Raw genomic sequence first — 23,621 nt, 5'->3', positions numbered from 1 at the left:
ATTAAGGGGGGGGGGGGGAAGTTTTGACACATTTGCGTAAACAGGGAGCATAGGCTTTATCTTTGGACTGAGAGGATAGGTTGTTAGGGATAAAATCATTCTTATATGATGAATTTTCCTAAGTTTTAAGATTTTTTGGATAGGCCTCCAGGTTCCGGAGCTCCAGGCCTCCAGGTCCTCTCTGTACAGGTAAAAATTAAAAAAATAAATTTTTTTTTTAAGAGTTAGAAGTCAACCTATGAAACAAAATATGCATATTTTTGAAAGTTATTCACATATTTAAAGAAAAAAATGCAAATTTTGTTTCATAAGTTGACTTCTAACTCTTCAAAAAAATTTTTTTTTTTCATTTTTACCTGTACAGAGAGGACCTGGAGGCCTGGAGCTCCGGAACCTGGAGGCCTATACAAAAAATCTTAAAACTTGGGAAAATTCATCATATAAGAATTATTTTATCCCTAATAACCTATCCTCTCAGTCCAAAGATAAAGCCTATGCTGCTCCCTGTTTACGCAAATGTGTCAAAACTTCCCCCCCCCCCCCCCTTGGCTTAAAACTTTGGATACTAAAGCTTAATCAAATAGTGTTCAAACTTTTCAACTAATAATCTTATTCTCAGAGTGGAGGTAATTTTGTTAAGTAAATGTTAAACGGCATCAAATATTCCTTACTTAACCTAACTAAGATCGAAATATAATATCTTCATGTCGGTTGCTTGAATGTGCAGTGCAAATACTTTTAATTTTTATATGATCAAGATTTTTTATCACCTAGGTAGTGTTCACCTACCTAGATACCTTTAAAAATGATTTTTATATTTCATATAAATGATAAATTACAGCTTAGACCAACAGCGAAATTAACTTTTAAAAAGCACGAAACTTATACGTGATTTTCAGCTGTCTTTGACGGGCAACACTAAGTAGAATTGACAACCTTTTAATTTGCCTCCCAAATATTGTTTTAGATTTATTTTGCTTGTTGACTACCTATACCTTATTTCTAGATAAATTATTTATCAGTTTATTTTAAGCAATTTTTGTACTATTGAGAACCCATACTTAGTGATTATATATGATATACTATGTTTTCATTTTATTATTAAATAAATTTTTGTACTATCTAAGCCCATAGGTAAAGATTTTATATTTTCATAGGGAAGAAGGGGACATTGGGCTGTTTATTACACTAGTCTTCAAAGTTTTATAATAACTTTGTCTAATTCGTTGGCTTAACAACTTTTACAGACTTTCATTGAATTTTGATTGGCTGGTTCATTAAGTTGAGTGTCCAAAAGGTTTAACCCCTAATTGGAATCTACAGAAGGTATAATTATGTTTATCATTGGATATTACAATAAATTTATCGACCATAGTCTTATCCCTATAGAACCCTGGTGGTTTAAATATATTTTCAAAATAATTTTCTACAATCTCAACCCATTGTGATTCTATGTTTTCAGTATATTTTCAAAATGAGCAAAAAGGAGAGAGATAAGACGGCTAATTAACCGTGCGTTACAACCAATTTTAAAAGTTTCATGATAGCAATTTTTTAGTTATTACAAGTACTTTATGTTAGAAGCGAATCTATTCTAAAGGTTAAATGTTCAGTTTGTAATGTTTTATTTAGATAAGGAAATCAGACCTCTAACGTGAAAGTTACATTATTAGATAAAGATAGATCGATTTATTATTACTTGGATCTTGCATCAGATTATCATGTACTCTTAATGAAGTGAAACTTGGCGTTGGCTGAAATGACTAATAATCCTCCACAATCTAACCCTTTACCAGATCCACTCTCAGTCTCCCATCCTACTGGAAAAACGAACTGAACAATAAATGATGTCCATGTTAGCAACTTAAATTGACGACAAATATATATCCATGTATATTCTACGAATCTACATCCATTTATAGTCACACATACCTGGGATCTTATGGGATAAGACAAAGGCCGATAAATTGGTGTACATTCCCAATTAAGATACTCAAAAACCCCTTAAGAGATTAAAATTAGTTGTTGAAACGTTTGAACACTCACTTTTATAAACCAACCAATCAAAATTCATTAAGGTCCTTAAAGTTGTTAAGCCAACGAATAGGAAAACGTTATTATAAAACTTTAGGGACTAGTGTAGTGGGGAATCTGCACACATACCTACTCTTATTTTAAAGATCTGCTTTTTTTAAACAACACGTAAAAGAATGATTTTATTTCTTGTATTAAAGAAACACCGAGAATATGAAGGTCAGGGGTAGAAAAGAAGGAAAGAGAAATATGTAAGTGTTAAAATAATATAGATGAAGGGACAGATAGCTTTTTTATTCAACTTCCTAAACATTAAGTATTTGAGATTTTTATAGGTAGTTACTCTATAATATGGTGTTTACGTTCATCTCATATCAAGTGTTATAAGCTCCAGGGAAGGAGGGGACAATGGGCTGTTTATTACACTAGTTCCCAAAGTTTCATTATAACTTTTCTTTTTCGTTAGATTAACAACTTGAGGGACTTTTATTAAATTTTGATTGGTTGGTTCATTAATTTGAGTGACCAAACGTATTAACCAGTAATTTTAATATACAGAAGAGGTTATTTTGTGTATCATCATTGGGGATTTACATCAATTTATATGCCATTGCAGTCTTATCTCTTTAGATCCATGTATTAGCTCACTAAATATTTTTATTAAGTTTATTAATTTTGTTATTGCTGCGCTAATTATGGAACTATTGTCCTTGTTATGCTATTCTTCTAATCATTATTTTAGCTGGTTTTGTACTAACTCTATTTATTAGAGAGATTAGAGTTAAAGCTGTATACATATACATATTATTTATTATGCCCACCTTACTCTAATCATTCAATATTAATTGTCTTTGGCATGTAACTTATTTTTATCAATAAGTTAGTTATAAAAAGTGTTTTGTACTACCTACCTAAGTGAGTCATAAGCGTTTAAAGGGAAAGATTTTTTTCACAATAGCATTTTAGGATATCAGAAGCAAAATTACCCCTTTTATAGATAACAAATAGTGGTTGAAATGTTCACACTCAACTTGAACTAGCCAATCAAAATTTATTTAAGGCCCCAAAGTTGTAAAGCCAACGAATAAGAAAACTTCATTATAAAACTTTGGAAACTTGTGTAATAAACAGCCTAATTTCCCCTACCTTCCTGTGTATTATTTTTTATGATTTTTTTTTTTTTATGACTTATTTGTTTTTATTATTGTGCTACTTTTAGCTTATGTTATTCATATTTTTATTTATTTATTATATCTATCCTTAAACATGGAAGGATTTCATTGATTTTTCAGTAGGTAGGTATGTATGTTTGGTTTTAGTTTAAATCATCTATTATTCTTAGGTATGTTTCTTGTTTATTTAATCTTTGGAAAGCCACTTGATAACCTTTAGTCAATTGCACATATTACTGATTGGACGTCCAAACGTAATATCTCCCCCCCCCTAAAAAAAATTTGTGATACCTTTCCTATACCAACTGTAATTCGTTAAGGGTGGGGGAACCAATCCTATGGATGTTATGATAGGGGAAAAATTTAGGTTGCTAACATAGACATCATATATTGGTTACTAAGTTCATCCAGTAGGACGAGAGGGGAGAGTTTGGGGTGTATCGTTGTTTTAGCCAGCTATGAGTTTCAATTGATTATGATAATCTGGTCACCCGGTGTAAGATCCACTCCTTTACTACCATATATTAACATGTCCTTGTATTCTAGTATTACATTTTGCTGTGCTTATTTCAACTAATTTAATTTTTTTAAGTGCCTATTACAGCTTCGCTACTTATGGTCATACTTGTCTATGTTTATTGTCGATTTATATTTAGTTTTCAAATTCCAATAATGTTTCTTTATACTTGGTTTGACAATTTAAACAAGAATGATAATTTCTATTAAAAAAAGTTATTAGATTATCAGATAAACGAACAATAACAAATGAAGATGGACAAACATTTTTGATAGTGAAGGAAATAGACGTATTTACATTTTGAGACTTGATTACAGAGTTGTTACGCTTACATTATTGCACATATCTTAAGAATTATGTTTATATAGCTTAATAAACAGCATATGGACGTGTTAAGATTCTGGTAATATTTAAAGAGTTGCAACTTTGCAGGCAAGTTTACATTTTTGTATACCTTATTGACAAAGGAATCCTCATGCTAAGTTTGAAATCGGTGCCAGCTATGACTATCCGTCATTTGCGTACATACCTAAACATCCCAAAATAGAAAAGCTTTACTTCAAAATCAATATTGGTATGTTGCTGTTTTTAGTAGCGAAGCTACTCTATATTCAATTTGTCTGTATGTCAGTCAGTCCGTAACACGCTATGGGGAAAGTTTGATTTTCTCGGAAGCTTGGTATTGAAGATAGATAGCTGAAATTTAATTCCTAAGATGTAGGAGCATCTAGTTTATACAATATACATTGTTTTGTCCGTCTGTCTGTCGGTCATAAACCTCATTCTTTAAAGGTTTCGTGACTTACTTTGAGTTTTTTGAGTCTTTTTCTTTGTAATAAATATTGAACATCTGCTAAATAACTAGGTAACTTTGTCCGTTAGTCCATTCCATGATAAAGTTATGCTACTTATGGATGTTGCATCCTTGTTATTTTTTTATGTTTATTTTTAGTTTAGCAATTTTTTTATAGATTTTATAGCTCTATTCATAAAGGTATTATAATTTATTTTCTAGTTAGCTAAACTCGTAGATTGTTTTCTAAGAAACAACCTTTTTTTAGGGGGAGGGGGAGTTCATTTTTTCTAGGGCGATTATTCTTAGGAGGTCTTAGACCAATAATTCAGAGTTATAGACCTTCCCTGGACCTATGAAAAGCTTGACTTTATGGAGAACCATATTAATTCAGCGGTTAGCGATATCCCTCGCTACTCACAGATAAACAGACAGACACCCTATTACTGTTATTTGTATTATTTAATGCCATATTTGTTTCAGACTAAAAAAAGAAATGTATTACTAAAAAGTATTAATAGTTCCAATAAAATGGTTGGTGCCAGGGCGGCAACATTATCCGGCTCTGAGTGGCGGAAAAGATAGAACACAGCCGCCGTTAGCAGCTGGGGGCGGTTGTTAATCCGCCGCTACTAACCCCCTTTGCAATAAGTTGTGAAAATTTATGAAAAAAACATTGAAAATTTATGGCAGTTAATTTTAGATTATAATAATTGTCATTTAAAAAAATATACAAAACAAAATGGCGTCTGTGACCTCTCCTATTAAAACAAGGAAAAAAGTTGATTATGATTTTTAGTAGCGCAGCTACTCTATAGTATGGGTTTGGTATATTTCAAATTGACCAACAAACTTTCTTTTACATTTTATAGACTAATTAACCTTCTTTTACAGTTTATAGAGTTGCTAAACTTTATAAATCGTACCTAACTATTACAGGAATCATTCAAAGTTTAAAATAGATAACTCAATTCAAACATGAATAAATTAACGATATGAGCTAACCGTTATATTACGTTTTTACGCATTCATGCGTACAAGCAGACAAAAAATTTGAGAAGATTCGATTTTAGTCATGGTTAGGTTAGGTTAAAATCATCTTTCTAACTCCCGCAGGGCTAGCAGCCACACCCTGGATGAAAGAATACACGCAGGAGAAAAATTTCTAAAATGGACAGACCAGGTAAAATGCGGCCCCTAGGGGGCTAAAAAACTGGGGTATTATCCTCTAATAAATAATACCCCTATGAACTCTGGCCGCAGCGCTCGGCTTCCTAGCCTGCCTAGCCGCGATAGAGGATAACGCCAAAACTGGTTTTAATCTTATAATTTTTAATTTAAAATCCGCGGAAAGCTGTCTTAATTGATAAATTGATGTATATTCCCAACAATGATTATAAACAAAATTACCCCTCCTGTAGATTAAAATTATTAAAATGTCCTTATTTATTGCTAAAAAGTTTACACTAAAATGTCGCAAAAATCAAAGCAAATTTGCAAATATCTGTGCTTGCAAAAATATGTTTTATGTTTATGTCCTTTCAATTTCTGTTTTAATAGATATTCAATGTATACATTTTAAAGTCTACTAGCTAGACAAGTTCATGATATAAAAAAACAAATAGAATGTTTGTTAGTCTGTCTCTATCTAGACCGCTATCTCGGAAAGTCTTTATTGTAGTCTTAATATATGCATTTTTTTAAAAAAAGATTCTCTTTAACCTTTACCGTTTAAAGGATATTTCTAATACTATCTATTATGAACATATTATTCCCCCTTGCTACCTATCTATACACCTGTCTATATCTATATACCTCTCGCTTAGCAGTTACATTATACAATGTTTATTTGTTCAAATGTCCAATGTTTAGCTTTTCTCTCGACTCAATATTCAATATTTTTAACATTTAAAAATTCGGCAATTTAAAATAGTTATTTCTCGCATCGTATTATAAACAGCTTTCCGCGGATATAAAATGGACAATTATAAGATTAAAACTCGATTTTAGCCCTTAGATGCAGAAAACTAGATATAATACGACTCTATGCTAGACATAATTTTTCAGTTTGGCTGAAAACCGGTTCTTATCCACCGGGTATTCGAAGCGAAACTGGAAAATTAATTACCTAGGTACCTAAAAAAATGTAATTTTTTGAAATTATTACCTATCTAATTTGATACCTACCTAATTTATTTTCTTTCTACTTAAACTTTATAATAGTTTGAGCTTTCACCAATTGTAAATGCCTCTTTCTTTTTATCCCTATTAAAATAAATATATAAATCTAGATGGTCTATCCCTTAATTTTACCAATAGTAACATAGTGTCGGAAATATTCGACCAATTATTGTTTATTTCATTCATATCTGGCTGAACATAAATAAACAAGGATGACAACATCCATAAATAACAAAGCACAAAAAAATCATGGAATGAACAAGCGGACAAAGTGAGTTATGGAGCAGCTTTTCAGTTCTCATAACAAAGATAAAAAAGAGAATGTGCAAAAACTCAAAGAAAGTAACAAAACTTTAAAGATAAGGTTGATGGCTTTTGAAGCATGACTGAAGTGACAGACCGACGAACACAGTAATGTGTAAGTTAGATGCGCTAATGTCATGTGTTACAAATAATCTTCACTAAAATTTTCAGTTGTATATCTTCAATTGCAGCCGAGAAAATTACATTTATCGCATAGCGTTACGGACTGACTGACAGACGGATATACAAAGTGAATTATAGAGTAGCTTCGCTGCTAAAATCTTTGTCTGCTAGAAATTTCGTTTTTGACTGTACGGATTTTTTATGGCTATTTGACCATCTAGAGGGTTTGTGTGTGTGTGTGAGTGTGTGTGTTTGTGTGTGTGTGTGTTTTTTTTTTGTGTGTGTGTGTGTGTGTGAGTTTGTGTGTGTGTGTAGCTATAGTTTCTTACTGCTTTAACCTAAGTAGTCATGGCTACACACACACACATACACACAAACACACACACCATCTAGAATAATAAATCTATTTGCCTATCACCTATAGAGAAATGAGACAGAAAGCCCTTGGGGGGCAACTCTTTACATATGATCCGACTTCTTACTGTTTGTTTTTATAACAGAGGAAATGCTCATAGATTTTCTTAAAATGCTTTCGCGGTTTATTTATTTTTAAAGGAATGCTTTAATTTATAATTAAAAATGGCTTCGAAACCGATTAATATCCGCTTATTTAGACCCGGTTCTCAGCCATACTGAAAAATCATGTATGGTATCGTATTACAGACAGTTTACCACGAATGTTGCTATGAAAAATTATAAAATTAATACAATTTTGTTTGGCTGGGCCTTCGGACCTTAGGGCTACCAAAACTGAATTTACTCTTATAATTTTTTTATTTTAATACCCGCGGAAAGCTGTCTTTAATACGATGCGATAAATAACTATTACTTTGAAAAAAAATTTAAGTTTGGACTTAAGAAAACTTTTGTTTCAATTATAATCTGATATCTAATATCTCCTTTTTTAGTTGTGTGAAATCTATATTTAGATTATGAATAATTTGAGAACAATTTTAAACAAATAGGCGCGAGTTCAGCCCAAGATGTTTTTAGTAGCATGTCTTTTCCATAACTTACTTTGTCCGTCTGTCCATTAAATTTTTCATGGCTGAAAAAATTACCTGTTTTTTTGTTTTAAAATTGAAAATTGAAAGTTTGGGGGTAATTCTTCTCCCCTTCACTCAAAGTGTCTCTAGAGGCCTCTATGGCCGCCGCAACTATATAATTATACATATAGCAGGATAACACGTTGTCACAAGTGAACGTGAAGGTTTGGAGTAACTCCTTCCCCCCCCCCCCCCCCCACCTATAAAGTGCCCCTAGAGGCCTCTAGGAGCGCCGCAACTTTATAATTATAAATGTTTCAGGATAACACGTTGTCACAAATAAACGTGAAGGTTTGGAGTAACCCCCCCCCCCCCCCTCACCTCTAAAGTACCTCTAGAGGTCTTTGTGGGCGCTGCAACTTTATAATTATAATGTTTCAGGATAACACGTTGTCGCAAGTGAACGTGAAGGTTTGGAGTAACTCCCCCCCCCCCCCCTCCCACCTCTAAAGTGCCCCTAGAGGCCTCTAGGAGCGCCGCAACTCTATAATTATACATATTTCAGGATAACACGTTATCACAAGTAAACGTGAAGGTTTGGAGTAACTCCCTCCCCCCCCCCCCTCCACCTCTAAAGTCACGTGCCTCTAGAGGCCTCTAGGAGCGTCGCAACTCTATAATTATACATATTTCAGGATAACACGTTATCACAAGTAAACGTGAAGGTTTGGAGTAACTCCCTCCCCCCCCTCCACCTCTAAAGTGCCTCTAGAGGCCTCTAGGAGCGTCGCAACTCTATAATTATACATATTTCAGGATAACACGTTATCACAAGTAAACGTGAAGGTTTGGAGTAACTCCCTCCCCCCCCTCCACCTCAAACAGAGGTCTCTAGGGGCACTGCAACTACACCTATGTATTTCAGGATAACACGTTGTCACAAGTGAACGTGAGGGTTGATGCGGAAGGATTTTTCCTGTGTCTGGTGGATCAGAGATTAGACACAATCATTCTAGATTTAGCACAGGTAGTAACTTTCAGAGCGAGAGAGGGGACAATTGGCTGTTTATTACACTAGTCCCCAAAGTTTTATGATAACGTTTTCTTATTCTTTTGCCTAACAACTTTAGAGTCTTTCGTGGTTGATTCATTAAGTTGAGTGTTCAAACGTTTCAAGCATTATTTTTAATCAGAAGGGGTAATTTTGTGTATCATCACTGGGGATGTACATCAGTTTATCGGCCATTGGTAACATCCAAGGACGTACAAGCTTATTATTTCTAGGGGTAAAATAGCTGGATAAGGGGGGGGGGGGTGGGTAGGTTTTACTGAGTAAATATTTATTACAATATGGGAGAACGATTTCAACTTTTTAATCCATTTCTTTTTTTTGGGTGGGTGGGGGTATTTTTTTATGGGGATTCTTAAAACCTATTCGACCATATTCAAACATAACTTAAAGGTAGGAAATATCCACCTCTGTATGCTTTCTTTTAAATCTATATATTTATCTTATATGTCTGTAGGTGCAAGATGTTAGAACCGGTTCTGAAGCTAGAATACCCAAAGATCCAAAATTACGGGAACAAATACTTAGAGGTACTTTTATTTATTACATCTTGTCCAAACTTTTCCACCAATTATTTTAATCTGTTATAGTGGTAGGTAGTTGTGTTTATCTTGATTGGGGATTACTTCTTTCTCTTCTCAGGAGTGCCTCTAGAGGCATATAGGGGCACTTCAGGTGGTGGGGGTTAAATTCTACCCCATTTTTTAGGGGGGGGGGATTTCCCCTTAAAAAGCTATGAACCTTCCAAGAAGCTACACTGAGAGCAAAGGAGAACCATATCGGTCCAGCGGTCAGCAAGATTCTTCGGTACAGAAAAACACAGAGAGATCTTGTTACTTTTAGATGAGGATAATAATCAATTTTATTTTCAGATTCCACAGATCAAAATATAATAACAATAGTGTACGGAACAGATTTCACAAACATCAACTTTTTAAGTCTTCTGGCTACCAAGGTTTGTATTTTCTCGTATTCATTCGAAACCGATCAGTATCTGGTGGATTAGAACTGGTTCTCATCCATACGAAAAAATTATAGCTAGCATCGTATTAAATCCAGTTTTCTACGAATATAAAAATGTACAATCATAAGATTAAAACCATTTGTTTCAGCCCATGCCTTCGGCATCTCGCGGCTAAAAAAAGGTTTCAATCTTGCCTATAATTGTACATTTTATATCCGCGGAAAGCTGTTTATGATACGATGCGAGAAATAGCTATTTTGTCTTTTTGAACAAAAAGGCATCTAGTGTTCACTTCCTCCACCAATCAAAAACAAATTTTAATGCTTTAAAGTCATAGAAGCATGTTAGAATATTCATAATTGATTTAAGATTTTACAATATTTTAGAAGCTTTTTTTTATGATCAAGCCCTAAAAATGTAAATATGTCCTTAAACAGAATCCTGTATGTACGCAATTTTGCAGCAAGTTTATATAAAATTTAGGATATCTTTATTAGGTAATTCTTGACACTCTACAAGATTTCATGTTCGTTTGTTCTACCGTTTTATTACAGAGCATCGCTTTTAGAGATGTTGTCATCATTGTTTTGTTTATACTTGACCCTGAATAAAACAAAAACAAATATGATAAATAATCAGTAATCTATAGGGATAAGACAATGGCCGATAAATAGATGTACACATCCCCAATTATGATGCACAAAATTAACCCTTCTGTAGATAATAATAAGTGGTTGAAACTTTTGAACACTCAAATTGATGAATAAACCAATCAAAGTCCACAAAGTTGTTAAGCCAAGGAATAAGAAAACGTTATTGTAAAACTTTGGGGACTAGTACAAAGAATACCTAGTCCATTGCCCCCTCTCTTTCTGTGTTCATAATAGTTGTATTTATTTATGCTTGCAAATATCTAGGAAATTATGATACAAACATCTGCCTTTGTTTACTAAGTATATCATTAACCACTTAATATCTAGTTATACCGAGGGAGGGAGGGGACATTGGACTGGAAATTATGCTGGTACCTAAAGTTTTTATAAACATGCTCTTTTATTCGTTAACTCCAACTAGCGGCAACACTTCACTATCAAAAAATCAACTTTTAAAATCAAATGCATTAATTTACATCCATAATGATGATACACAAAATTAACCCTTTTGTAGATAACAATTAGGGGTTAAACGTTTGGACACCCAACTTAATGAAGCAACCAACCAAATTTCAATAGAAGTCTCTTTAAGTTTTTAAGCCAACAAATAAGAAAACATTATTATAAAACTTTGGGGCATAGTGTAATAAATAGCCCCATGTCTCCTTCCTCCCTGGTTTCAACTAAATTGTTGTTAGGTATCTTGTTATTGCAGCTCTACTTAAAGACAAACAAGGATGACAACATACATAAAAGCGAAGCTCTGAAACGGTTAGACAAACGGACATTAACACTTGTATAGTGTCAGAACTGAATAACCATAATATATAGAGTCGAATCAAAATTGTAAGTAAATTGGTTGAAAAATTGCTTGATACCGGATATTGTTTATGGACATACTTACATTTTTAGGACTTAATTATAGAGTTGCTTCGCTTATAATATTGTACTTTGTTGTCCCAGGAATCAGTATACCAAAAATCAGATCAATCGGACAATTAGATCACATACAAATTTGTTATAAAAAATCAAAAAATCAATATGTTTAAAATGGATGTACGGACATTCTAGTAGTGATTATACAGTTGCTACGCTTTCTAAATTGTACCTAAGCACTACAGGGATCACTATGCAAAATTTTAAATCGATAGGACAATTCTAACGTGCCTAAAATTAGGAAAAAAGCTATCCGTTACGGACTGACGGACTGACCGACCCTAATTATAGAAAAGCTTCGCTTTAAAACATATTAATTTGATGAAATATGATTGTGTTTACTCTAAATTATGATGGTTATAAAATTACATCAAATCAAAGTGGAACACTAAAAACGCATCAAATTACTTCCAAAAAAATGTTTCTGAAAACTGAAAAAAAGATTAAATTTTTTTTAGCGTATTTCTTTTTTAATAGTTGAGGATTTATACTTAATAGCAGAGAGAGATAGAGAGGGGACAATGGGTTGTTTATTACACTAGTCTCTAAAGTTTTATAATAACGTTTTCTTATTTGTTAACTTAACAACTTTGGAGACTTATGTGAATTTTGATAGGTTGGTTGATTAAATTGAGTGTTCTAACGTTACGACTGCTGATTTTAATATACCGAAAGGGGAATTTCGTGTATCATCATAAGGGATGTGCATCAATTTATCGGTAAACAGTCGTTTTCGCAGGATATCCACATTTAAAAAAATATTAATGCATATTTTACTGTTTATTGAAAACACCTTTTATAGTTTGAAATACGCAGATTTTTTCCATTTTTAAAATATAATAACTTTGAGTACAAATGAATAAACTATTTATTTTTTTATCGCATCGTATTATAGACAACTTTCCGCGGATATTTATATGTCTATGTAAAATTATAAGATTAGAACAAGTTTTCCTAGGGGCCGAAGGTCCGGGCTTTTTTTAATGGTTTTTATTTAATAATTTTTTACGTGAAAATTGTCTGTAATACGATGCTTTATATGATTTTTTTTAGTATGACTGAGAACAGGTTCTCATCCAGCGGATATTAATCGGCTTCGAAGCCATACTGGAAATGATTTTCTATTATATCTATTTTGAATTTAAATCAAATAATAATTAATCAAAATTTGTTTACATTCAGATATGATTGAAAATTTAATCTCTTAGAGATATGAAATCTTTAAATATTTACCGATAGAGATAAAACATATAATTTTATAATATAAAACTTATTAAAAGTTAAAAACTTCTTACATGTAATTTAAACTAAAATTCATTAAAAATTAGGTAATAAAAACAATTGTTTTCCATAAGTAATGCTGCCACACTCAAAGAGGGAGGGGAGTTTGGTTGTTTATTAGGTCCCCAAAAGTTTTTAATTAGGTTTTTTTTATAAGTTGGCTTAACAACTTTGGGAACATTAATTTAATTTTGATTGATTGGTTCATTAATTTGAGAAATAAAAAGTTTCGTTAACCACTAATTGTAATATACAAAAGGGTTTATTATGTTTATCATCATTGGGGATGTACATCAATCTATCGGCCATCGTCTTATCCCTTTAGATCCTTGGCTACAATTGTCTTAAACAGATCAAATCTTAAAGATTATTTAACTGATGTTCAAACCTATTCTATCTATGATGAGAATGAATGTAGAATACGTGGATATATTGACAGGGGAAAATTTGTTAATTTAGGTTGTTAATATGGACCTCATGTATTGGTCACTTCGTTCATCCAGTAGAGGGAAGGGAATGGGGTAAAAGGGGGTATCGTTATTTTAGCCAGCTAAGAGTATCACTTTATTAGAGTACATGAAAATCTGGTGCAACATTCAAATAATATACCTATCAATTTCTATAGGAGTGCTGCGATACTACCTAGGTAAACATCAAAGAAAATAATTTTTATGAATTATCATGTGTGATACTTTTCTACAAAAATCAATTTATAATAATAAATTCTATTTATTTTTATATTAAATACACTTGTACACTTTTTTATAATATATTCTTTAATTTTCCTTTTTATTTTTTTGTTGTCATTTTATGTTTAGTAGGTATCTATTTAATAAATCTTTACTTAATATTATCTATTATAGGTTGAAGTAGCAAAATTTTGGGCAAATCAATTAGAAAAATACATCAGGTAATCTATAAAGTAATTAGCGACTTTGCCCCTAGAGGTAATAAGAATACCCCCTCCTATATAGAATCGTTCTTTAAGCTACAGATATATAATATTATTTAAAAAAAAATATTTTATCAAACATCTTATTTCAACTGATTTTACCAAAATAATGGCAACCTCAAAATTCGTTGGTAGGGGGGGGGGGGGGGGGGGTATACAGCCCTTTAAACCGTTCCACCTCCTAGGATGTCCTTGAACCTAATTATCCTTATTTTCAATCATTCATCTTGTCATTTGTATGAAATATACCTACGTGGATATTATGACAGGGGAAAAATTGTCGTCAATTTAGGTTGATAACATGGCACTCCATCATTGGTCAGTTCGTTTATTTAGTAGGGGGGGGGGGAGGGGATGGGATGGGATGTGGTAAAGTGGGTGGATCAGGGTGGGAATCCTTATTTTAGCCCAATTTATTAGAGTATATCAAATTCTGGGGTAACATCCAAGTAATAATATATCCATTATTTCAGAAATCAGAAACCTCTAAATTTCACCGCAGCAGATTCATTAAGAAAAATTCACCAACAAATTTTATTAAGTGTAAGGTAATGTATTTTTTTTAAAGCAAAGCTTTTCTACAATTACGTTCGGTCCGTATGTACGTCCGTCCGTTACGGACAGCTCTAATTGAAAATTAAAACATGTGACAAAGTCGTAATGATTTCAAACTTAGCATAATGATTCCTGTAACTGGTAGGTATAGTTTAAAAGCGTAGCAATTTTAAAGGAGAACCATATGTGTTCATCAGTTAGCTAAATCTTTCGTTACAAACAAACACACACACAGACATCATGTTACTTTTATATAAGGATTTCATTAACATACATACATACATTAACATACCTACTTGTTTTAATTTTATTGGAATTCCAATTTTAATTTATATTTTCATCATTCTTGGTTTCTATGGAAGACAAAAAGCTACTCTATTATTCACTTTGTCTGTCCGTTAGTCAGTCTGTAACGATATGGGGAGACGTGATTTTCTCGGCTCCTATTCAATAAAGACAGCTGAATTTTTTAGGGATTAAATAAATTCACATTCTACATATTTCAACCAATTTTTATCAAGATTTGACTTAATTAGGGTGCTGGATCGATTCCTAGATTTTTACGTTTCCTTTTTCAGGGGAGACAAAAACATTCCGTCTAATAATACTGTCCGTCCGTCAGTCAGTTAGATGGAGGAAACGTGATTTCTCGGCTTCTATTCGAGATAAAAAACTAAAATTTTTAGGGAATAAATAAATTCTTATTCTACATATTTCAACCAAGTTTCATCAAGATATGCCTATTATTTGGGGTGCTAGATCGATTCCTAGATTTTTACGTTTTACTTTTTTTCAGGGGAGACAAAAACATTCCGTCCAAGAATATTGTCAAGACGTTTGCCTCAGCCCGGGAGGACAGAAAGCTTGTGGAGAAGGCGCTGGAACAAACGGGATTACCTCACGGCAAAACGGACGAAATTTCTCGCAATGACTTTCAATTTCACAGTTTTAAGGTTAGTCTTAGAAATTGAAGTAAAAGATAGAGGGGGCACACAAGTTATAATTAGAGAGAAAAGTAATACCTAATTTTTTTTTTTTTTGGGGGGGGGGGTGGAGATTAGGGCGGGTCGATTTGCAATCTTTTTTGGATTTTCACATTAGTAGTTATTGGCAGGGGTTACTGGGCCAATATAAAACCCTGTGAAACTTGAAAGGTTTTTTTCTAATCCAAAGAAAATCGGCGCGTCCGTAGAAAAAGTGACCAGTGACCACCCCCTTATAAAACCAAAAATTTAAATTCCTTCAGACACAGGCATGTTGCATATCAAAATGACCGCATTAAAATGCTGATTACGAATCTGAAAACCGTTTTGAAAAAAAATTGCTCCTAGTTCGAATAAGATCTCATTAAGTACCTAAAAACAGCTGATTTAATCAAAATTGTTTATTTTGATATGTTATTTGAAAATCATTTCAGACTGAATCAATATTTTTCAAAACGGTTTTCAGATCTGTAATCAGCATTTCAATGCGATCTTTTTGATATGCAACATGCCCGTGTTTAAAGGAATTTCAATTTTTGGTTTTATAAGGGGGCGGGCACATTTTATACCCCCCGCGCGCCCGTTGTTTTTTGATTAAAAAATCTCTTTCAAGTTTCATAGGGTTTTATATTGGCCCAGTAACCCTTGCCAATGTCTACTAATAGGGTTTTATATTGGCCCCGTAACCCTTGCCAATGTCTACTAATAGGGTTTTATATTGGCCCCGTAACCCTTGCCAATGTCTACTAATAGGGTTTTATATTGGCCCCGTAACCCTTGCCAATGTCTACTAATAGGGTTTTATATTGGCCCCGTAACCCTTGCCAATGTCTACTAATGTGAAATTCCAAAATCGAACCACCCTAGTGGAGATACCCACCTAAAAAAGTTTAAAACTATCCCTTGACATATTATAAGAAGCTTACTGTAACGATTCTTTGCTACAGACAAAAAAGCGCACTACTTTATTTAGTAGAATATACTTAAAAGAGCATATTAATTTTCCATAGGTACCTAGGTAATTAAAATATTAATTTATTAATCTGAATATTTTGTAGGACCTCTATCTTTCACTGTGCCAGAGAAAAGAGATTAGATCAGTGTTTGACCAGGGATGGATGGATATATACTTTTATATTTTTAGTGGCGAAGCCGCTTTAAATTTACGGCATGTCCGTAAATCTGAATGTATGGCAAACACGTTAACGTAATTTACTTGACTAGGTTTCGTGATTTTTATTTTATTTAAACTTTTTAAAAGCGAAGCTTTTTTATAATTAGGATAAGTCCGACCGTATGTCCGTAACGGTTAGCTCTTTTCATTAATTTAGACATATTAAAATTGTCCTATCGATTTCAAACTTTACATGATGATTTCTTTAACAGTTACAATTTAGAAAGCGTAGCTTCTCTATACATAACCGTTACCAGAATGCGGATTCGGATTCTGGGTCCAAAATTTGAGCTGATTCGGAATCCTTAATATATATCCATGGTATTGCTGCTGCAGTGTCAGACGAGTGTAAGTGCCAACAAACCTGTGCTAGTGGAGTCCCAAGTGCCAAAGAACAATCTTGTGATAACTGTTGACCAATTTTTAGGTAGGTACCTACATATTTTAGTGACCAGTTTTTAGATTGATTCATAGTGAACAATTTTTAGGTAGGTACCTACGAATTTCATCATAGTAGATATCTATGTACCTTTGGTATAAAAGCTGATTAATAGCTTACTAACCTAGTCCGTTTATTATTATAATTTCGTAATTCTTTCGGATATACGTGTTATAACTCATTTCTATTTAAAAGAAAGAAGACTGTTTTTTATATTACCAATGGACATCCATTATAAAACTTACTTGGTCAGTCTGGAACACCAGTTTTAATCATGTAAATTTCATTTTAATATTCGTGGAAAGCTGTCTATATATAATTAGATGTGATAAATAACTATAAATTTCTAAAGAAAACATAAAATTAATGTAATTTAGACTTTCTGAATAACACACAAAGAGACTCGAGATTGAATGAGATTCTACATCCTTATTTTACTAAAGAAAAGGCAGCTAATATTATCAAGAAATACGAGCCATCCAGGTAAGATAGATAGATAATAGTTGGATATATAGATTTATAAAAGATAGGTGTCAATATTATAAAGAAATACGAGGTATCCAGGCGAGAGATATAGATAGATAGATTCTAGATAGAACGAATACTAGATAGATAGATAGATAGCTAATATTATTAAGAAATACGAGCCATCCAGGTGTGATAGAAAGATAGATAGATACTGGATAGATAGATAAGTAGATACTGAACAATTAGGCAGATAATATTATCAAGAAATACGAACCATCCAGGTAAGATAGATAGATAGGTGCTGGTTGGATAGATAGATACAAGATAGAAAGACAAATACTACATAGATAGGTAGATTATAGGTAATACGTAATACGGTAAAGTGGTTTCTACTTCTACTTCAATAAGTAGTTAAAAAAATTTATGCAGCAAATCTTAATCCAAATTGTCAATATCCTTTTGTAGATGGGATAAAAGCACTGAGATTAATCTACAAAACTTCTCTGTCCCAATTATTAATATACTACCCCCAATTATAATTTACAAAATTTTCAATTTTACAATTTTTGGTATGTAGATGGATTTAAAGTCAAAAGTCTACAATTTAATTAATTATGTTTTAACAGAATTATTAATCATTAATTTCTTTATGATAAAACTAGATACTTTACCCGATTCACCTTCCTAATAGGTATTTTACTTAATTGTTTTCAGTGATCTTTCAAATGTTGGTGAGTTGAGTCTTGAAGGGTTTCTATGGTACCTACTATCAGAGGACAATAATGTCATCTCACAAGATAAGGTCAGTGTCATGGATGTTTAAGCTTTTTGATTTAGGGGGGTGGGATTATTACCCAGGGAGGGAGTGGACATTGTGCTGTTTTTTAATTAGTCCCCAAAGTTGAGTGACCAAACGTTTTAATCACTAATTGAAAAATAAGTAGTAATTTTGTGTATCATCATTCATTGGGGACATACATCTATTTATCGGCCATTATCTTATCCCTTTAGATCTCTGGTTATAACCCTTTCACCCCTCTCCTAGAACATCCTTGGTCATTAATGATGTATTGAAGCAAGGCTTTTCTATAATTTTGCATTTAATTCAGTAAATCCGTTGCTTTAGTATAAATTGCAACTGTCTGATAGCAAAACAGGTTTATGCCTGTTTTAAACTATATTTTAAGATATATTTCTACCTGCAGGTGCTATATTTTAGGAGGAATGCTTTGGTTACTAAATAAGATTTAAAGTAAAGAATTTATTTCCCTAAGTAATGAAGTAGCAACTCTACTCTAAAATTAAAAAGGTTTTTCTTTTTGCAGATTGTTAATAGATTTTGTTTTAGTTGGAAAAGTTAGAGGACATGGACTTTTCTTTGGCCCATTATTACATCAAGTCAAGTCACAATACTTATCTTACTGGTCACCAGATAACAGGTATGATTATTACATCAAGTCAAGTCACAATACTTATCTTACTGGTCACCAGATAACAGGTATGATTATTACATCAAGTCAGGTCACAATACTTATCTTACTGGACATGAGATAATAGGTATGATTATTACATCAAGTCAAGTCACAATACTTATCTTACTGGACATCAGATAACAGGTATGATTATTACATCAAGTCAAGTCACAATACTTATCTTACTGGACATCAGATAACAGGTATGATTATTACATCAAGTCAGGTCACAATACTTATCTTACTGGACATGAGATAATAGGTATGATTATTACATCAAGTCAAGTCACAATACTTATCTTACTGGACATCAGATAACAGGTATGATTGTTCCAAAGCTACCAGAAGGGGAGATAGGAAGGTAGAGAGACCCATAGATAGTGTTTTAACCTTAGGTAAAGGTTAGGCTATGTTAGGTTTGGTTTGGTTTAATTGGGTGAAGTGTTGCCCTGCAAGGTTAGGGCTTTGCTGAAATAGTTCACATGGGTTTATGGCCCCTTGCAGGAGTTTGGCATATAGAATAAACTCTTCCCTTATTAATTTAATGTAGCGGCGGAGAGGGGATCTGCTCATATTACTAAGTTTTGTTATAATAAGCATGTTTATGACTTTTTAAGATATCCCAATAATGATATGGTATTCTCATATTGCTGAATGAAGTTGTCCTTGATTTGTTTTGGATTAAAGAAAAAAAAGTAGGTACTTAACTAACCATTTAATTCCAACTAAAATTAGGGTAATTTTGTTAATATTCAGGCAAATCTAGTTTGGAAATGTACCGCCAAGTCCTGTTGTCTGGGTGCAGATGTATTGAACTGGATTTTTGGAATGGTCCTAAGGAGGAGGATGAGCCAGTGATAACCCATGGGTAAGATTCATATATCTGGAACAGTCCTTATTTTCTACAAAATATATTCGGAATGGTCCCTATTTTTTAAGAACTATTTTTGGAATGGTCCCTATTTTCTAAAAACTATTTTTGGAATGGTCCCTATTTTCTTAAAAATATTTTTGGAATAGTCCCTCTTTTCTACAAAATATTTTTAGAATGGCCCCTATCTTTTAAAAAAATGTTTTTGGAATGGTCCCTATTTTCTAAAAAATATTTTTGTGTATGGTAATGAAATGTGCCAAGCTATTCCTCTACTCTTACTATTTATGTCCAGTACCTGAAATAGCAGCAAGAACCATTTTTAGCATCTTTAGTTATGAGGCGGTGTTTGGCAGAAGTCTGACCAATCACCCCTAGATTATGTAATGACACAATAGAGTAAAATTGGACCAGAGGGAGAAAGGGTTAAATAACTGTATTTCCCCATTGCAAAGACCTTGTGGTGAATCTCAATTTGGTCTTTGAAAATCAACCAATGCACATTGGGGCAAATCAACCAAAAAGGGGATTTAATTATTTAGTACCCTTAAAATTCATCTCACAAAAATTTCATTTATACTTTATTGTAGGTAATTTAACAACAAACAAATTTGCTTTTATGTTTTTTTCTGTCATTTAAAAGGAACATGGAGATAAAGGTCATTTTATGAAGGTAGATAGAAAATTACCAGATTAACCCCTCCCGAAAATAGCCCCCCCCTTACCCTTTCTATCTATCCATCAATCTATCCATCTATCTATCCATCTATCTATCCATCTATCTATCCATCTATCTATCTATCCATCTATCTATCCATCTATCTATCCATCTATCTATCCATCTATCTATCCATCTATCTATCCATCTGTCTATCCATCTATATATCGATCCATCTATCTATTCATCAACTATTCATCTCTTTATCTATTAACTATCAATTTATCCATCCATCAATCTATCCCTCTATCTATCCATCCATCTATCCATCTGATTATCCATTTACTTATCCATCTATCTATCCATATATCTAATCACCTATCTATTCATCTAAATATCTATCCATCTATCTATCCATCAACTATCTTGAATTTCGTGTTTAAAATGTCTAATTAGAGGTTTTGGTTATCAGAGCAATATGAGAATTTTTTAGTAGCGCAGCTACCCTATCACTAGCTTTTTGGGCCCTTTAAAGTGTAACTATGTCAATTGTAGTCCGATTTTAGTGTTTAAAGTGTCAAATTTGGGGTCATGGAATCCATTTCAGTAGGAGGGGAGGGGATGGTGTAAATGGGGGTGTATGGGGATCCTTATTTTAGCAAGCTACAAGTTTCACTTTATTTTTATGTTTAATAAATCCATTATAAATGTGGGCATGATTAACATAAATTTTTATTAACTAATATCTATATTTATAATGATATTATGATTCTTGTTTACTGTTTACATGTATACTAGCGGCTTCGCCCCTAGCCTCTAGGGGATTTGCCCCAAGAGGTAATTAAACAAGAATGACAACATCCATGAAAGAAGCTCTGAAATGGAAGGACAAACGAACATTAACACTTGTGAAGTGTCAGAACTGAATATTAATGCATGTCTATACAAAATTGTAATTAAAACTGATTAAATACATGTTACTGTTTGAGGACATACTGACGTTTTTAGGACTAAATTATAGAGATGCTTCGCTTATAACATTACACCTTATTGAAATAGGAATCAGTATTCAAAAAATTAGATGAATAGGATATTTTTAACATTCAAAACCATTATTTGTTGTCAAAAAAGTAAAAATCAGCTTGTTATAAATGGATGTATGGACTTTCTGGTAACGATTATAGAGTTGCTGTGCTTTCTAAGTCGTACCTAACTGTTGTAGAAATCAGCATGAAAAGTTTGAGATCGATAGGACAATTCTAGCCTATTTAGGTTAAGTAAAAGAGCTAACTGTACCAGACGTACGGACGGACCGACCCTAATTATAGAAATATGAAAAAAAAATTTGGGAGTTTTTATTTTTGAAAATGAGCTTTAAACAACCACAGGACCAGTAGATATATTCCCTGAAGAGTAGAATTCAATCGATTTAGTGGTTAGCGAGATCTTCAGGGATGGGCGGACAGACAAACAGACATCAAGCTACTTTGTATATTAACACCTAGGGATCTAAGGAACAAAACAATAACCGATTAATATGTACATCCCCAATATTGATACATATTTAATAAATACATACTTAATTAATTATATTACAAAATTATTTGTCTGTAGATGAGAATTAGTGGTTGAAAAGTTTTGACACTCATCTTAATGAACCAACCAATAAAAAATCAATTAAATTTCCTGAAGTTCTTATGCTAACGAATATAAAAACGTTATTATAAAACTTTGAAGTTTGGGGACTAGTGTAATTAACAGTCCCCTCCCTTTCTAAATAAAACTGCTGATGTTAAACATGAATACCATGTAACTACATAATTTAAAATCAAAGCATTACCAATAGACAGACAGATAGACTACTTGCTAATTCCAATTTAGAATGATTATAAGAACCTCACGTTATTTGCATATTAACTTTACGTTTCCGCAGTGAGGTAGGGGACATTGGGCTGTTTATAACACTAGTCCCCAAAGTTTTCAAGTTGTGTGTTCAAACGTTTTAACTACTAACTTTAATCTACACAAGGGGTAATTTTGTGTATTATCATTGGGGATGTACAACAATTTATTGGCCTTTGTCTTATCCCTTTAGATCCTGATATTTGTACTAATCTATAGAAACGATTATTCAGTTACATTAAAACATCAAACATAAAAAGGTTTAGATTAAGGTTTAGCCTTCCCCCCCTTCCTCCCGTCTGCATCATTTAGTGCAATAGAACTTGAAAATATTTATTATCAACTTTAATTCAAAGTCTAATCAAATAAATATTTCTTATAACTATGTTTTTGCGTCTTTTATCTATATGTATTACATCTTTCATTTTGACTTTAAAAGCGCATTTAAAAGAATTTCCTAACAAAGTTTTCGTGCACCCAGCCTCAGAAAACGCGCTAAAAACCCCTACGGGGGCGCGGGGGGGTAAATGAAACCAGTACTGGCGATTATAATATGTCTTTTGGTAATCAAATATCGCTTTTTTAGCCGGTGGCACCCAGTGAAAACATGTTTTCTGATACTGTCTACTTAAATGTTGATTAAAAAACAAACAAAAAAAACTAAAATCTTGACTTCAACTATAATTATTTAGGACTAATTTCTTCAATTTGTGTTTTTTTCTTTCATACTGTCAAAATATATGTAATGCATGTCTCATCAGAAGTTATTTTGTCTAATTACGTTAATTCTAAGAGATTTTATAATACTTTTAAAATTGTCGGTGAAACACAAAAAGTATGCCTTTTTCTGTAAGAAAATTTTTGCATTTCTTGACTTCCATGCATTAGAATGCTTACTTAAAAAGCGTATTTTTACGATTCCTTTGAAACCTGATGTACATTGGGTATGCTAATACTCATAGAATGTTTAAAACTTGATTTGGGGGTGGTGAATTGTTGCCCCTTGTTGCCCCTATGTGCAATGGTAACGGGAATAGTAACATAGCCAATTAACAAAACAATTTGCTAGCAGACAAAAAATGTCATTGAAAAAGGGGGGAGGTAGTTATCTGTATGTACATCTATACTATAGATC

General features: G+C 32.8%; 1 protein-coding gene across 1 annotated transcript in view; it reads left to right on the top strand.

Annotated features, from left to right (window-relative positions):
• The first annotated feature begins 4,975 nt into the window (after positions 1–4,975).
• The window catches only part of Plc21C (Phospholipase C at 21C), a 71,937-nt gene continuing 53,291 nt past the window's right edge, over positions 4,976–23,621 (top strand). Inside the window, exons 1-14 of the mRNA XM_080173190.1 lie at positions 4,976–5,291; positions 5,634–5,699; positions 9,035–9,136; positions 9,636–9,708; positions 10,051–10,133; positions 13,876–13,922; positions 14,438–14,512; positions 15,316–15,472; positions 16,561–16,614; positions 17,013–17,103; positions 17,493–17,598; positions 18,298–18,385; positions 18,932–19,022; positions 19,812–19,923. Of these exons, the coding sequence (XP_080029316.1) occupies positions 5,259–5,291; positions 5,634–5,699; positions 9,035–9,136; positions 9,636–9,708; positions 10,051–10,133; positions 13,876–13,922; positions 14,438–14,512; positions 15,316–15,472; positions 16,561–16,614; positions 17,013–17,103; positions 17,493–17,598; positions 18,298–18,385; positions 18,932–19,022; positions 19,812–19,923 (1,178 nt within the window). The 5' untranslated portion in view covers positions 4,976–5,258. The remainder of the gene's footprint in view (positions 5,292–5,633; positions 5,700–9,034; positions 9,137–9,635; positions 9,709–10,050; positions 10,134–13,875; positions 13,923–14,437; positions 14,513–15,315; positions 15,473–16,560; positions 16,615–17,012; positions 17,104–17,492; positions 17,599–18,297; positions 18,386–18,931; positions 19,023–19,811; positions 19,924–23,621) is intronic.

This window comes from Acartia tonsa, chromosome 9 (assembly GCF_053477335.1).
Source record: "Acartia tonsa isolate MP-2025a chromosome 9, ASM5347733v1, whole genome shotgun sequence".
Lineage (NCBI taxonomy): Eukaryota > Metazoa > Arthropoda > Copepoda > Calanoida > Acartiidae > Acartia > Acartia tonsa.
Note: the sequence above shows the minus strand (reverse complement) of the source record. Positions and strands in the feature narration are given on the sequence as shown.